The following is a 16,484-nucleotide window of genomic DNA, read 5'->3' on the forward strand; positions in this document are numbered from 1 at the left end:
GTGTCCTCCCCGCACGTTGTAATGGACTCCTTGTCCAAGGTTCACATTCAGGTCCCTCCTCACCCTCCAACATCTCTGCACCCTCCAAGCTTTTTCGAGCTTTGGGGTTTGTGAGCCCTTCTCGGCCTCCAGGACCTAGCCTCCTCCCAGGGCTCCCAGGGACATGGGCCAAGCAGCAGATGAGTCCAGATGGGTTGCTGAGCTGGGGGGAGGTGGGGGGTCTCACTGGTTGTCTTGATGCCTCGTCCTCCTTGTCAGGTGTCTCCCTTCGACATTGAGCCTTCCAGGGGCCAGATGCAGCCTCTGGGGGAGTGCAGAGTGACCGTCTCGCTGAGGGCCTCTCGTTGCCTCACACTGCAGACTGCGCTGGAGCTGGAGGTGGAGAACGGGGCCTGGAGGTAAGGCACCCAAGGCAGGAGGGAAGTGGCGTGCACATGCGTGGCATTTTTTAAAAAAACTTATGGCATTTTTAAAAAGTTACGTGCGGCCTTGGTTTGTCTGGACCTGTCACACGCTTATTCTGTGAAATTACATGAAAAGAATGGACATGCCTGTGGACAATTCACTGGCATTTTTGGGAAAGATTTATTTTGTAAGATGTGTCGATCTATTTGAAAGAGTTAGAGAGAGAAAGAGCCCTTCTTCCATGTGCTGGTTCACTCCCCAAGTGGCCATGCTGATATGGTCTGGGCCTGGCCAAAACCAGGAGCCTGGAACTTGATCGGTGTCTCCTGCAGGCGTGGGCAGGGACTCGAGCCCTGGAGCTCTGCTGCTTCTCCGGGTGCATTAGCTGGGAGCTGGGGGGGGGAGATGGAGTGGGCAGGACTCTAACTGGTGCCCTGATGGGGTACTGGTGTCATCAGCTGTGGTATATCCTGCTGCACCATGGCCCAGGCTTTCCCTGGCCATGTTGGGGTGGTCTGTCTTGGTAAAGTGCGTGTAATGAAGGAAGGGGTAGCTCGGACACCCATATTTGGAAACACTTCATCAGCAGGTGGAACGCCGGGGTCCAGCGCTGCCCTTCCAAAGACACTCCCAGGGAAGCCTTGCCCACGTGTGGCAGGTGGATCAGTTCATGTGGCAGTGTCACGGTCACATGGTCCACGGAAGTGGACAGTGGTGCCGGTGTCCTGGACAGAGTGCATTGGAGCTCTCCCACCATCCAAGGTGTTCCTCCACATCTTTCTCCCATGGCTAAGAACAGCAGGGACTGTGTGGGCAGGTCTACCTGCAGTGACTATAGGTACTCTCTGCAAACCAGGTATCCTCCCCTCCCTTGCCTCCTCCCCGCTCTGGCTTTTTCTGCAGCCGGGGGTGTGGCTTCACCAACCTCCTAGTGACGCTGATGGCAGGAGGTTCCCGCCAAGGATTTTCCTGATTTCACAGCTGGGCTTTGTGTTTCCGTATCAAAATGTGGAAAATGTGTCTCTAAAACCGTGGGAATTTTCTTGGCTCATCCTCCCAAAGCAGGTGTGTGATGCTTCCCGCGGCTCCCTCACCTCCACCCGGGGCGGGGCCGGCTGCGGCTCTCACAGCTGCAACAGCTTCCTACACCTGTTGTGGGCAGAAAAGAAGCACTTTCATTCCAACACTCTTGAATCACGCAGAGCTGAGTTCAAAGTGGAGGCATCAGGCACCGATACAATGTGCACATGAGAATAGGGTTCGTTTAGAGTTGAGGGGGAAAACATACATGTACCCTGCCTGTGGGCCACCTCACATGGCGACACACTGTCACACGTGGGCCAGAGCTGCCTAGGCAGACCCCAGGAGCATCCAGAAGCCTCAGGCAAGAGGGGGGTCCTTCCCATGATGTCAGTCTCCCCGATGAATATGCAAATGAGGTGGAGTTCACTGTGAGGCTTCCTGGGGGCGGCGGGGGGGGGGGGGTTGTTCATGGTTCCTCCAAGTGGAACTTAACTTCCATGGAGCTGTCATGGCAATTCTTCCTTTCCGGTCCCAGGTGACACACCAAGTGCATTATGGGAAAGTGGGTGTACTAGATTGGCAGGTGGCAGGGATGGAGCTACAGTGCAGAGTTGCCCAAAAGTTGTGAGAAAATATTCCAGCTTCATTTACTTATTGTAAAGATTTTTTAAATTTTATTTTTATTGGAAAGTCAGATATACAGAGAGGAGGAGAGACAGAGAGGAAGATCTTCCGTCTGATGATTCACTCCCCAAGTGAGCCGCAATGGCTGGAGCTGAACCAATCTGAAACCAGGAGCCCAGAGCTTCTTCCAGGTCTCCTATGTGGGTACAGGGTCCCAAGGCTTTGGGCCGTCCTCGACTGCTTTCCCAGGCCACAAGCAGGGAGCTGGATGGGAAGTGGGGTCCCCGGGGTTAGAACCAGTGCCCACAGGGGTGCCACAGGTGGTGGGCTCTGGTGCTGAGCGGCCCATCCCCATCCCCCAGCTCTCTTCATTCCTGCCCTGCCCCTCCATTGTGGGTGGTCCAGCTCCTGTCGCCTCCACCTCGGGGATCCTGCCTTTTGTCCCACCTTTGCTCACTGCCTTCCTGCTGGTCTCTGCCCCCTCTCTGGAGCGGCCTTTGCAGCCATCCTGATTGAAAAGCAAACAATGAAGTTTTCCTTTTGAACTGAACTAGTGAATGTGGAAAGAAGAGAGCAGAGGGGACGTGGACAAGAGTCAGCTTAAAGAGAAAGAGAGAGAGAGCTCAGGGCTTCAGGAAGTGCGCTGGGGTTTTAAGGGTTCCCTGACTTCTTGTCTGGCCAGGAACCTGCGGGCAAGACCTTCCCCATGGGTGGTCCTTAACCAATTCGGAAATGGTTGGGCAATTCCTGTGCTGCCCCCTTGATTACTTTCTTGGTCACCTGGTGAAGAGCAAAGGGGAGATGGACAGGTGTGAACAGGGACAGTGATATGGCAGCCCAGGGACAATGGGCTCACAAGGTTTGGAGAGTTCAGCCAGCTTGAATGGTCTGACAGGTGTCTGCAGGTGGAGGAGAGGGAAGTGCAGGTATAACCAGCGTGACTTTCTATCTGGGGCATCCCTCCAGGCCGCCCACCCCCCGCAGCAGTTCTCCTGTTCCGTACTCTCCCATCCCAGTCCCATCCCTCAACTACAGCTTCTCAGTCTCTCTCTGCTTCTCCTCAAACCCTGCCCCAACATGGCCCCCAGCCACCTAGGCTGGGAAGGGAGCCAAGCAAGCTGGACACGCCCAGTGGGAGGTCCCTCAGGGGAGAGGCACTGGCTCTCTCCAGAGTAGGTCCTGGTTGGACCACTTGCCTAGGTGGTAGCAAGGGGTTAGGAAGGAGGGCTGGTGGGGCGGGGCAGGAGTGATGCTGAAAGGGGATCTTTCCCAAAAAGTTTCTGGACACTGAAAACTATAGCCCCCCGGAGACCACCAGATCTGAGCTGCATGTACAGAGCCCCTTCTCACGTCCCATTTCCCAACTTTCTGTTTCTGCCTCTGCCTCCTCTTTCCCCAGGGATGGCATCCCTGGCCCTGCAGCTCAGCAGTGCTGTCCCCAGGAGCGTCGCCTCTCCATTGGGCCTGCACACTCTCATTCTGCTAGCTGTCTGCATCCCCTGCTACTCCTCCTCCTGCTAGGAAGCCAGTCTGCCCCACGTCACATTTAGCCTGAGAGTCTTCCTTCTCTTACTACTGATTCTTCTACGGCTAGCGATGCTCCACTGTCCATTCCAGATTTTGGTTTGTTTTTAAATTGTAGTTATTAGAGAGCTTGTGAATGACAGTGCTGGTTAACTCCTTCAAACGCCTGCAACAGCCATGGCTGAGCCAGGAGGGAAACCTGGAGCCAGGAAGAATGTGACAGAACCTGAAATTAGGTGCTTGTCACAAGAGAACCGAGTGACTCAGAGGGTGAGGCTTTGGGGGAAAGACAAAGAGGAAGTTTATTTGGGATGCCAGCAACCAGGCAGGTGGCAGGCTCACACCCACACATCCAGCCTTTCCCCCAGAGGGAAGTGGGGCCAGGGCTCAGACAGGGGAAATGCGTGTTTCGCTAAGTGACTGCAGTCACGCAAGAGATACGAGGGGGCATGGCCTCCCAGACGTTGCTATCACTACTTGGGTCCTTACCTGCCACCAGGTGAGCCACACTTGAGTTTCAGGGAATGTAAACAAAATCATCCCACGCGGGGGAGGGGCTCCTGGGTCAGAGCTCAGTCACTCGGTCTCAGAGTTCTTAGGGTCCATCCCATGGCCCACGGTCAGGAGACTGAACCGGGAGGTGAACCAAGTGTTTGCATGTGCAATGCAGGCATTTTAACCTGAATCTTAACTACTGCATAAAACACCTGCCTCATACCAGTTTATGAGTAGAGGAGGAGGTAGATTTGCGTAAGGAGCTGGTTAGTAAGTTTCCTCTGAGCAAATGGCCCCAGAGCACAAGACAGAAGTTCTACCTACTGGTTTAATCCCTCAAATGTTTGCAACAGCCATGGCTGGGCTGGGCTGGGCTGGGTGGAAGCCTGGAGTCGAGAATGGGACACCTGAAATCAGAGTGTGAGCCTGCCGCTCCCAGCACACACACAACGGAGGCACCTGTTGGAGAGGAAGCACCGACCAGCTCCGTGCGTCCGTCCCTTGCTTCCGTCAGCAGCAAGAGTCCAGGCTGGTGCTGCCACTGGATCTGCCGTGCTTCCTCAGGGAAGAGGGGTAGGTATGGCCGCATGCAGTCCAGTCTTCCTGTGTTGCTGTGAGCTGCGCCACCACCACCCCACCCGCAGGGGTTGCCCCAACCTATCAACCCCTCGGTCCATTCTGCCCTTGATGCCCTCATGCCCTCGATCGCTAGGAAGGCCTGATCCCACCATGGCGTGGGGATCAGGATTTAAGCAAGCAGATGTGCTGGCCTGGGTTTTGTCGGTTCACCCAATCACAAACTGAACAGACTGAACAAGCACTCTGACACGGAGTACATGAAGAGGCTTAACCCACTGTGCGTCGGGGCTGACCCCACCTGTCTTTCCCGGTGGGAAGATGTGTCACATGTGAGGATGTGGCTTCTGTTTTCCTGATGGCTGGTGTGTGTCTTCCGTGGAGACTTCTCCGCAGAGTTATGAAAACCAGGACCCACTCTTTGCCTCCGCACTTGGGTTTCCAGTGGTCCCACACCACCATTCCCCCCAGAGGACCCTGCAGGCCCTGCCTTGCCTGTGGGGCTTATCTTGGCATCACTGTGGAAAACAGGTCCAGACTGCTCTGGTCTGCCCCACCGGTTCTCGAGTCTGTCCCCACCTTCCCTGCCGGCACCGTAGGGTCTTTGGCTGCAGCTTGACAGTGAGTTCCGAACTCAGGAAGTGTGAATTTTCCAGGTTTGGTTTTCTCTTTCAAGGTTTGTTCTACTGCCTTCCAGGTTCTCTGAATCTCACAGCCAGTTTATCCATGTCACTGTTGTGCCCAGATTTTGCGATCCCCAGAAAATCTTCAGAAATCTGAAGTCGATGCAAACACATAAGGGCGGTTTATTCAGGTTAATCTAGGCTCCCAGCCGCCAGCCAGCCCAGCGGGACGGGGGGCGGCAGCAGCCGAAGCTGCAGCAGAAGGGGCAGAAGGAAAAAAGAGAGAGCGAAGTTGAACAGCACAGGGTTTTTATTCATTTCAGGCCAACTCCATATAATTATACAGTCATGATTGGTCAGTATATTTGTTACCTTTTAAAAAGAGCAAGTTGGCAGGCTGCTATTGGTGGGTTTGAAGCAAGCAACTTTCAAATAGTACAAACCGGCGGGCCATAGGGCAATGAGGAGTCTTATCTAATACCAGAGGTCTTCCTGAGGGGTGCTTTGCCCACGTGACCTGCCAGGTGTCATGTAGACTGTCAGGCCTGGAGTTCACACAGCCCCCAGCCAAGCAAGCAAGGCAGAAACCACAAAAAGCAGAAAACACTGAGGTTCTTCATCAGCAGCAGCTGGGCCTTTGCTCAGAGACTATGTGATACTCAGTGGCTCAGTTTTAGGGTATGTGGCCATCTTAGCGATACCCAGGCCTCCCATCTGTGAGCACAAAACAGCTTTCCATGGACTCGGGGCCTTTTCCATCACTTCCTGTGATGTGTTACCATCTTTAATGTTAACAAATCCCATCCTTCCATTAGTCCCGACTCTTGCTATTCCTAGGGCTCTTGTCCTTTTTGAAGTTTCTGAAAGTGGAACTCTAGATTCCATTTTCTGATGGTTTCTCGCACATGCGCAGCACCACAAAGATGTGGTATGGATGGCACAGGGTTCTGTAACCCTACTGACCTCATGGATTTCCAAACAGGAGAGCGTGCCATCTGCACCTAGAGATGATTCTTCCCTCTGCCTTCCCCCTCTGGAAGTCTTTTAACATGCAGTTGAATATCAGTAGCAGAAGTCTAGTGCTAGAGGCTGGAGCTGTGGTGCCGTGGGCCGAGGCTCCGCTTGCGGTGCTGGCATTCCATTTAGACACTGGTTTGTATCTAGCTGCTCCCCGTTTCATCCAACTCCCTGCTTATTGTGCGGGAAAGCGGCAGAGGATGGTCCAAGTCCTTGGGTCCCTGCACTCAATGAGGGAGACCTAGAGGAAGCTCCTGGCTTCCGACTGGTTCAGCTCTAGCCATTGTGGCCATCTGGGGAGTGAACCAGCAGATGGAAGATATCTCTATTTCTCCTTCTCTCTGTAACTCTACCTTTCAAATAAATATAATAAAGTTGTCTTGTTTCTAATCTGAAAAAAAAAAAAGCATTCATTCTTCCAGCGCTAAGTGTGATGTTCTGCTTGGCTGGGGAAGGTCCCTCTCACTCCGGGTATCCCATCTGCTCTTGCGAGCAGGATGCTGGGTTTGGCTGAGTGCCTTTTGGTACCTGTTGAAGCAGCCAGGCCATTCTTGTCCTCTCTTCTGCCCCTGGTTGTTGCATGTTGGTTTGGGGCTGTTCCAGGAACCCTCCAGTCTGTTATGCATCCCAGGTGCTCACAGATGTGGACAGCAGGCATTTTGTTGAAGGGTTCTGCTTCTGTGTTCACAAAGGACCTGTCCGTTTCTTCTAAGCTGTGTGCGGTCTCTTGGCACACAGTTGTTGGTAGTGTGCCTTTAGAAGTCTGAGTTTTGGTGGCTGTGGTTGGCAGTGCTGTCCCCTTGTTCATTTCCGATTCCCACCATTTGATTCTTCTCTTTTCCTTGGCCAGTCCAGCTACACAGCTTGTCAATGCTGATGTTTACAAAGAAGAAAGTCTTTTGGTTTTGCTGAAACATGTGCTATATTTCCATTTTCTATTTTGTCTATTGCTTCTCTCATTGTTTCTGTCTTATTTTAGGTTTAACTTGCCCTTCTTTCTCTAGTTTCATAAGAAAGATTAGCAATCTTTTTTTTTTTAAACTGGTATTTGTAGATATAAACTTACCCTTAAGCACTGCTTAGCTATATATTATATGTTTAAAGATTATATTCATCTTTTATTTGAAAGACAGAGTTTACAGAGAAAGAAGGAGTGACAGAGAGGAATAGATCTTCCATCCAAGGATTTACTCCCCCAAATGGCTGTAATAGCAGGAGCTGGGACATCCTGAAGCCAGGAGCCAGGAGTTCTTTCTGGCTCTCCCACAAGGGTTCAGGGGCCCCATCTTCTGCTTTCCCAGGTACGTTTGCTGGGAACTGGATTGGAAATGCAGCAGCCAGCACTTGAGCTACCCCATGTAGGAAGCCAGCTCTGCAGGTGGAAGTTTAACCTTATACTTCACGGCACTGGCACCATTTAAAAAAATATTATTTTTTTGTATGATGAACCCCAAGATCAGCAGGCAGCAGCTCTCTCATGGCAGCAGGGTGGGTCATGTATCCTGCCAGGTTGGTAGTGCTGTGGCAGAGCTGGTGTCAGCAGCTAACCTACTGGGAGCCCCATCTTACAAGTTTTGATAGGAGGGCACAATGGAAAATTAAAAGATATATGTATTTGGTATACGTTTTTGGAGAATTCATGCATCAATTTTTCATAATGCTCTTTTCCTATCCACTTTCTGAAGACCACACATATGTGTGCATCTCCTGGTCGGTGTGTAGTTGTTTTGTTTGTAGTCATGTAAGTCCTCTATTATGTTTTCCATCATCTGTTCGTTATTAAAAGCAGGATATTGAAGTCCTCAAAGGTTATTGTTGAAACGTTGATTTCTGCCTTTACTTCTGTCAAGTTTTGCTTCCTATATTTTGGGGCTATGAGGAGATACAAATACGCGTATAATTGTCATATCTTTCTGACCAAGTGACCTTTTATTTTGTTGTTATAAAAAGGAAGGGAGCAAGAGAGAGAAAGAGAATTTGGTGCTCTCCCAGATTCCCGCAACAGCTGGAGCTGACCCAGGCTCAAACCAGGAGCCAGGAACTTCATCCAGGTCTCCCCTACGCTGCCTATCCCAAGCACTTGCGCCATCACCTGCTACCTCCCAGAATGCGCATCAGCAGGAAGCTGGATTAGAAGCAGAGACGGGGCTCAATCCCAGGCCTTGCAGTTTGGAATACCAGTATTCTAACTGACAGCTTCACCTGTTGGGCCACAACACAGACTCCACAATTATTTGCATTTGAAAAATATTGGTTTCTGATCTATTTCTATTTAGTACAGTTCCTGATGGAGTGGAGTGTGCACTCCCAGTTTGCCATCTGTATGCTGTTTTTGGACTTCCAGTGGCTCTATCTCATCATTGCCTTCTGTAATAGATACTTTCTAGTATTCTATGGTAGTTCTCATGTTTCCTTTTTCTTTTTCAAAGTTATTTCCTTAGGAGTTACCTAGGAGGTTGCAGTTAGTATCTTACGGTTGAAAGCAATCTGGTTTGGGTTAATGGCCGCTTCTTTTCAGTCGTCTGAGGTGGAGAGCTAACACAGTTCTGTGCCTTTCCCTCCCTTTGTACAATTACTGTCGCACAGGTCGCACCTGTCGAAGTCATGGACCAGTCAAGACAGTTCATAGTCACTGCCTCATGCAGGTGTATTGAAAGGAGACAGGGGGAAGGGATTACAAGTGAGGACACACCTGTTCTGTCATCTGTCTTCTTTCCTGGGGTTGTATCAGTCAGTTCATGCTTGACCAGAGGAACAGAGCAGAAATAACGTAAGACTATCATGAAGAATATATCACCGTGCGATGACTTGACACCATTTGGGATGGCTGCATCTGGTGTCAGAGTGCCTGCTTGGGGTCCTGGTGCCCCTACTTCCCATCCAGCTCCCAGCCAACACACCTGGAAAGGCAGCCGGTGATGGCCCAAGTGCTTGAGCTTCTGCCAACTGTATGGGAGACCCAGCCAGAGCTCCAGGTCCAGCCTGGTTCAATCCCAGATATCAAAGGCATCTGGGGAGTGGAACAATGGATGGGAACCTCTCTTGGTCTCTCCCTTTCTTTCGTTACCACCCTATCTTTCAAATAAATAAATAACTCTTTTTTTTTTTGTTGTTGTTGTTGTTAGAACTCTATTGCCAAGCCTTGGCTTCTCTGGCTGCACAAGCTGGTGAGGCAAGCAGAAATTCATAAAGTGTATGACCAGAAGGGCCTGACAAGTGCCCGGGGCACAGCTAAGGATCTGTCACTGTGACTCAAGGCCTCCCAGCTGACTGAGCCGGGCCCATCCGGATGACACAGGATGCTCTCCTTTGCTGGAACTCAGCTCATGATGAGCTCTAACACACCCACCATCCAAGTAGACATGCAGAGAGCTGGCGAGTGCCTGCTCGCACAGTGAGAACCACGTTGGGCAAACTGCCGTGTGGGCATTGTGGAGCTGCCACATACAACACTCACATCCCATGAGGGAGAGCCAGTTAGGGACCCGGTTGCTCTGTTTCCTATCCAGTTCCCTGCTCAGGCACCTGGGAAGGCAGTGGAGGATGGCCCGAGGACTTGCGGCCTACCACCCACATGAGAGACTCGGATTGGTGGCGCCATCTCCTGGCTTTGACTGGGCTGTCAGCCATTGGTGGCATTTGACTGTTGAATGAAACAGCCAATGGGCGATCAGCCAAGTTCTCGCTTTCTCTGTGTTTTGAAATCAAATAACAATTCTAAAGATTTATGTATTTATTTATTTGTTTTCATTGAAAAGGCAGATTTACAGGAAAAAAAAACCAAAACAGAGAAAAAGATCTTCTGTCTGCTGGTTCGTTCCCCAAATGGCCATAATAGTCAGAGATGAGTGATCCATAGGCAGGAACCAGGACCTTCTTCCTGGTCTCCCATATGAGTACAGGAACCCAAGGCTTTGGGCCATCCTCCACTGCTTTCCCAGGTCAGGGGCAGAGAGTTGGATGGGAAATAGAGCATCTAGGACATGAACTGGCAACCATATGGGATTTTCAAGCGGAGGATTAGCTAGCTAAGCCATTGTGCTAGCCCCACAGAATAATCATTTTAACATATGGCAGCTTCACCAAGTTCCTGGCAGCTAATTGCTGGCTGGCTTGAAAACTACGGATTCCCTGAGGGCTTCCTGGCTATGCTGGTGAAAACTTTGCTGGGGCCTGAAGTGTGTCCAGAAGCAAGCAAGCACTTGGAGACCCAGGTCCCCAGGGGAGTTCCTGCATGCTGTGTCCACAGGGACAATGGGACTTCTCCTTCCTCTCTGATCAGTCTGCCTTTGCTGTCCCCGTGTGCCAGTTACCTGCCTGTGTATGCCGAGGTGCAGGAGCCCCATGTGTACCTGCAGAACAGCAAGGTGGAGCTCAGCAACCTCTACCTGGGTGTGCCCACCCGGGCCAGCGTCACCCTCATCAATGGCACGCAGCTGCCCACGCACTTCCACTGGGGCAAGGTAAGCAGCGTGGCCGCTCCCCTCAGCAAGGGCATGGCCCCCTACCGGGACCCCCCAGAACACACAGGCTCAGCCCATTCCTCTCCAACTCCAGCCTGTCCCAGGCTAATGGCCCGATGCAGCCTGAACTTCCCGCAGCCAGCATTGCCAGTGACCCATGGATACAGCCAGTGGGAGCCTGGTGGTGATGCTGCTCCTTGGTTGCCTGGGGAGCCTTGGGGCCTTATTCCCAGCAGTGAGTGTCCAGCCTGGGAGCTCTGCCAAGGGTCCCTAGGCCACCAGCTCTGGTAGATGAGCTGGAGGCCCTTTGCCCAGCCCCGGAACCATCCTGGTGACAACAGGCCCACCCTGATGTCTGCCAGCTCCTGGGAGAGAATGCCGATTTCTGCACATCGAAGATCTTTCCCCGCTGTGGCCTGCTGGGCCCCAGGGAGGAGTGCAAGCTCCGGTTGGAGCTGACTTCACAGACACAGGTGAGTGAGTGGGGCTCATTCAGTGGGTGGGTCGCTGGCCGTGCCCGTACTGCAGTCTGCGAGACACCAATGTGCCCAACCTGGCACGAGGCAGGCATGGTGTGTGTGGGAAGGGTTTCCTTTGAGACCTGTGCACCTGCCTTACGAGCCATGGCATGCCCAGTACCCAGCAAGGCTATCAGAACTGGCTGTAGGGGCCTCACCCTGGCTCTGACCCCAATGGGCTCTCCTGCAGGAAGAGCTGACCCAGCTGGTCCTCCCGTGCTGTGTGTCAGGCATGAAGAAGCCACTTGTCCTTGGTATTTCTGGGAAAGCCCGGGGCCTCCAGGTGACCATTGCCATTTCCATGGAGGGATCCAATAGCAGCAGGTGAGTGGGGGTGGGGGCCTGGGAGAGGGTGGAGCTCCTGAAGGACTACCAGCTGGGGACAAGTTTGTGCAGGAAATTTGGACTGCAGAGTCCGAGGATGTAAAGCTGGTTTTCCCAGGAGCTCCTCCATCCCCAGTTGAGGTAGGTCTGGATAGGGCCCTCGAGCGGTTGGTGACATGGTGCCCCTGGCATGGGCAGTGTCTTCAGCACCAAGCAGTGGCCGGGCGACCTGGAAGAGCTCCACCTGGATTTCGGTTCGACGGTGCCCCTGAGGACCCGTGTGGACCGCCGGTTTGTGCTGACCAACTGCTCCCCAATACAGACCCCCTTCACCCTGCAATTTGAGTACTTCGGGTGTCTCCACAGCGAGCCAGGCAGCAAGAATAGCCTGTAAGTCCTGGCTCCGTCCAGCAGGGGGAAGGGCTCGGGTGGATGTGCAAGGTTGCATGACTCCTGAGGGGCACCTCTCTAGCCAGAGGGGCCCTGCGGGTGGGGCCGGGGCTGTGAACACTCCTCAGCATCCCTGCTAACGATAAGCCAGGCAGGACAGCCTGGCCAAGGTAGAATTCAGGGGACATCCCACCGTGCGCCAGGGCTGACTTGGGGGGCAGAGGTGGGAGGAGATATCCCCCAAGTAAGGCATCAACAAAGCTGCTGTGGTCAAAGCCAGAGGCACTGCTTACTCATCTGCTTACCAGACACATGTGCAGAGGCACAGCACACGTGTGTGCTCATGTGTACATGCATGTTCGAGGCACGCACATGCAATGCACCCAGACTGCATGTTGGCAAGCATGTATGTACACAGATGCACACGCATGCACACATCAACATATATGCCCACCCAACATGCACACAGATGGCATTAGTGCAAACGTTTGTGTGACCACATGAGTACACACACAAAATGCACATACAATCCACACACGCACACACATGCATACACAGTATAGGCATGCGCAGAAGTCACACCATGCACGCCTTGCAAATGCTCGTGCTTGCACACACAGCACACATGATGCACACCCGCACACCCATACATGCTTGTACACACGCATGCACACGGTTGCACACACATGCACAGCTCACAGATATGCACAAAGAACAGTGCACACACGCACACACATACTCTCATATATCTGCATACAACAGCGGACCAGAACCAGCTGGGACTGGCTTAGGAGAGCCAACTGTTAAATGTTCGGCCATTTGGCAATGCTGTAAGTTGAAGCCAGCCACGGTGAAAGTGTTCACGCTAGAGAAGTTGGCCAGCACTTTAGTTTCAGGCTCTTGCCGGGAGGGATGGTTCAGTTCACTCCCTGACATCTTAATGTGGGGAGCCCAACTCGACAGCCGCTTGGAAAGGCAGGGTAGGATCAAAGACCATTCTCTAAGCCATTTCCTCTCCACCCCAAAGACGTTAGTGTGCACCTGATGCTGGGTAGGCGGTCTCAGGAAGACTGGACACAGACCAAGAGATGGGGAGCCGACTGGCGTGTGCACCCAAGGGTACCAGGGACCCAGAGTCCTCCTGGTTTCTTGGGAGGCAAGGTCTTTGGTGGCCTGCAGGTGGCAGCAAATCCGCGGATGAGAATCAGTGGGAGCAAAGAGACCAAGGGGACCAGGCACATGACAGCTGGCCTGGGAGCCTCCTTCTGTGGGCGCCTAGGAGGTGCTGCTTACCCTGGGACAGGGCTAAGTCTTCCGGAAGACTTGGCTGCCATCATGCTCTGTCTGTCTGTCTGTCTGCATAGGCCGGATGTGTCTCCTGCCCTGCTAAAGACCACTCGGATTCAGAAGCGGTTGGTCACACGAGAACAGTGGGGTAAGGGTCTCCAGGGCGGGTCTCAGACACGCCCAGAGCTTTGGGTTTAGGTCAGCAGCCACCGGGAGGAGGAACCTCCTCCTGCGGTCTTCCCCCGTGATGACCACAGCTCTCTCTACCTGTATGTGTGTGCGCGCGCCCCCTCCTGGATGAGACCATTTCCTTGCATCGACCCCAGGCTTGGCTAGGGGGTGGCTCACATGAGAGGGCTCTCACGGTAAGAGAGGCTGACTGAGCAGGGCGCTGCACTCCTGGCCTCCGGTTTGGGGTTCCCAATAGGAGGGCGTGATTAGCCTGACCAGGGAGGGGCCGAAGGGCAGAGCTGTGCTTCTGCCTGCCCCTTAGATTTCATGGAGAGCATGCTGTCTCACGGGAAGGGAGCTGCCTTCTTCTCCAGCATCTCCCAGGGCATGCTGGGGCCCTACCAGCAGCTGGACATCAACCTCACGGGCTGTGCAAACATGTGGGGCGAGTATTGGGACAGCCTCATCTGTACGGTAAGCCCGCCATGGGCCTCACACGCCTTCAGGCTCCTCCCCGACGCACGCGCGCGCGCACTCGCACACACACACACTCATGCCGGGTCTCCAGGTGGGCGTAGCTGTGTGCTACCATCGTGGGGGTAAAAGATCAAAATGGTTCAGGTGAGACGAGTCCTTGGGAGCTGCGGAACCTTCTGCACCTTTCTCTGCACCACGAGGTGTAGTGCTGGAAACACCCTACTCAGTGACACTTGCCGTTGTCGGGTGTGGTCCTGGGCGCCCTGTCATGTGGGACACGGGGATGGACAGGGTGACAGACACTGCCCACAGTCCTGGTGTGAGCACGGAGGAGGGCAGAGGCTGCGGAGTTGTAATGTACATTTTCCATGAGCTTCTTGAAGGCCTTTATGTACATGTGGATTTAAAAAAAGTTTTTCTCTACCAAAACAAATGTGTTTCTTTTTAAAGAGATAATATATTATATGTATTGGAAACCAGAGTCACAGGGAGATGGGGAGAGATATCTTCTATCATCTGCTGGTTCACTCCCCAGCTGGCCACAGCGTCCAGAGATGGGCTGGTCCAAAGCTTGGAACCAGCTGCTTCTTCCAGCTCTCCCACGAGGGTGCAGGGGCCCAAGGACTTGGGCTATCCTCTGTTACTTTCCCAGGCGCCTTAGTAGAAAACAGGATTAGAAGTGGAGTAGCTGGGATTTGAACTGGTGTCCATATGGGATGCCGGTGCTTGCAGGGGGAGGCTTGCCGTACTGTACCACTGCACTGATTGTCCAAACGTGTCCTCTAATGCTATTTTCTGTGAACTCCTTGAAATACCCTCATTTGTTATGCTGTACTAGTCAGTTGCATAAACTTTTCACAAGCTAATTAGTGGGCTAACTAAGAAAATTAAAAACTGTATGGATTGGACCTGGCACGATAGCCTAACGGCTGTATTCCTTGCCTTGTATATGCCGAGATCCCATATATAAGCTCCGGTTCTAATCCCGGCAGTCCCGCTTCCCATCCAACGCCCTGCTTGCGACCTGGGAAAGCAGTCAAAGTCTTAGGTTCCTGCACCCACGCGGGAGACTCCAGGGAGAAACTGCAGGGTCCTGGCTTCGAATTGGCTCAGCTTCAGCCATTGCAGCTGCTTGGGGAGTGAATCAACGGATAGAAGATCTTCCTCTCTGTCTCTCCTCCTCTCTGTGTATCTGGCTTTGCATTAAAAATAAATTAAAGACAAAACAAAACAACTCTATATGGATTATATTTGACCAAGGGCTGCTCTTTCAATATAAATAGTCATTAAGGGGCCCAGTATGAAAGCTTGGTGGCTAAATCCTCACCTTGCAGATGCTGGGATCCCATATGGCCATTGGTTGGTGTCCTGGCTGCTCCATTCCCCATTCAACTCCCTGCTGTTGGCTTAGGAAAACAGTGGAGGATGGCCCAAGGCCTTGGGACCCTGCACTCATATGGGAGACCAGGAAGAAGCTCTTGGCTCCTGGCTTCAGATCAGCTCAGCTCCGGCCATCATGGCCACTTGAGGAGTGAGCCAGTGGATGGAAGATCTTTGTCTTTCCTTCTCTGTATAAATCTGCCTTTCCAATAAAAATGAATAAATCTTTTAAAAAGTCATTAAGCACCAGCAGTGATGGGGAGGAAGCAATAGGGCTGGGTCAGGCAGCTCCCAGACAGCAGGACACGTAGAGGATGCCTCTGTCACTAGCAGTGACAGAAGTGCAAGGTGCAGAGACGAGGCCTGAGGGGTAGGGTTGGTGTTGGTGGTGCGGGTGTGGGGGCTGTGTGCCATTCTCTTGGGGCACTTTGGGAAAGACATGGGAGGTGGGTGAGTGGTTTCACACCTTGTTTATGAGGGGAAGAGAGGGAGAACATGAGTGAGCTGCTCCCAGGGGCCCTGGGCACCCCTGGGCAGTTAGCTAGGAACACTGGAACCCTGGGCAGCAGCCTGGTTTGCAAGGGTGTGGTGCTGGTGGGTTTACCTTGGGCAGGTAATGACAGGGTAGCCATTCGTGTGTGTGGCATGCCCTGAGATGGCCACTGGGTACTGTGTTCAGGGGCGGGAGTAGGGGGTGGGTGGCCATTGTCCCCTTAATGTTTTTAAAGACCAGTACTGATTTGCTGCTTATTAGCAGAGAAAGGTAACGGAGTCCCTTTCTGCTTCAGAAATGGGGACAAAGAGACAGAGATGGCAGAATGTTCCCAAGGAGACTGGTGGGGGAGGGCAGGAGTGGGAGCATCCTGGGTGGGAGGGAGTGGGCTGGGTCGGCCAGGGAGGCTGCAGGGAGTGGCGGCTGCAGTGATGGGCTGTGACAAGTGTTGCGTGTGCTTGTAGGTGGGCAACCTGCCCCCGGCAGTCATCCCTGTGCACATGGCTGTGGTGGGCTGCCCCATCAGCTCCTTGAGGACCACCTACTGCACTGCGGGCCTTTACCAGAAGGAGCCCATCATCAGGTGCCTCCCTCCTCATCCTTTGCTCCTGATGGCCCCCAGAGCCCCCAGGCCTGTAGCCTGGCCACCCTCTTGCTCGCCAGCTGGCCCAGGGCCACTTACCCCACCTACAGG

General features: G+C 53.0%; 1 protein-coding gene across 1 annotated transcript in view; it reads left to right on the forward strand.

Moving 5' to 3' along the window:
* Positions 1–16,484, forward strand: part of DLEC1 (DLEC1 cilia and flagella associated protein) — a 42,003-nt gene that overhangs the window by 19,723 nt on the left and 5,796 nt on the right. The window contains exons 19-26 of the mRNA XM_058657192.1: positions 259–398; positions 10,597–10,750; positions 11,113–11,223; positions 11,459–11,592; positions 11,791–11,982; positions 13,347–13,417; positions 13,763–13,914; positions 16,255–16,373. Of these exons, the coding sequence (XP_058513175.1) occupies positions 259–398; positions 10,597–10,750; positions 11,113–11,223; positions 11,459–11,592; positions 11,791–11,982; positions 13,347–13,417; positions 13,763–13,914; positions 16,255–16,373 (1,073 nt within the window). The remainder of the gene's footprint in view (positions 1–258; positions 399–10,596; positions 10,751–11,112; positions 11,224–11,458; positions 11,593–11,790; positions 11,983–13,346; positions 13,418–13,762; positions 13,915–16,254; positions 16,374–16,484) is intronic.

The sequence above is a fragment of the Ochotona princeps genome, chromosome 30 (assembly GCF_030435755.1).
Source record: "Ochotona princeps isolate mOchPri1 chromosome 30, mOchPri1.hap1, whole genome shotgun sequence".
NCBI classification, from domain to species: Eukaryota; Metazoa; Chordata; class Mammalia; order Lagomorpha; family Ochotonidae; genus Ochotona; species Ochotona princeps.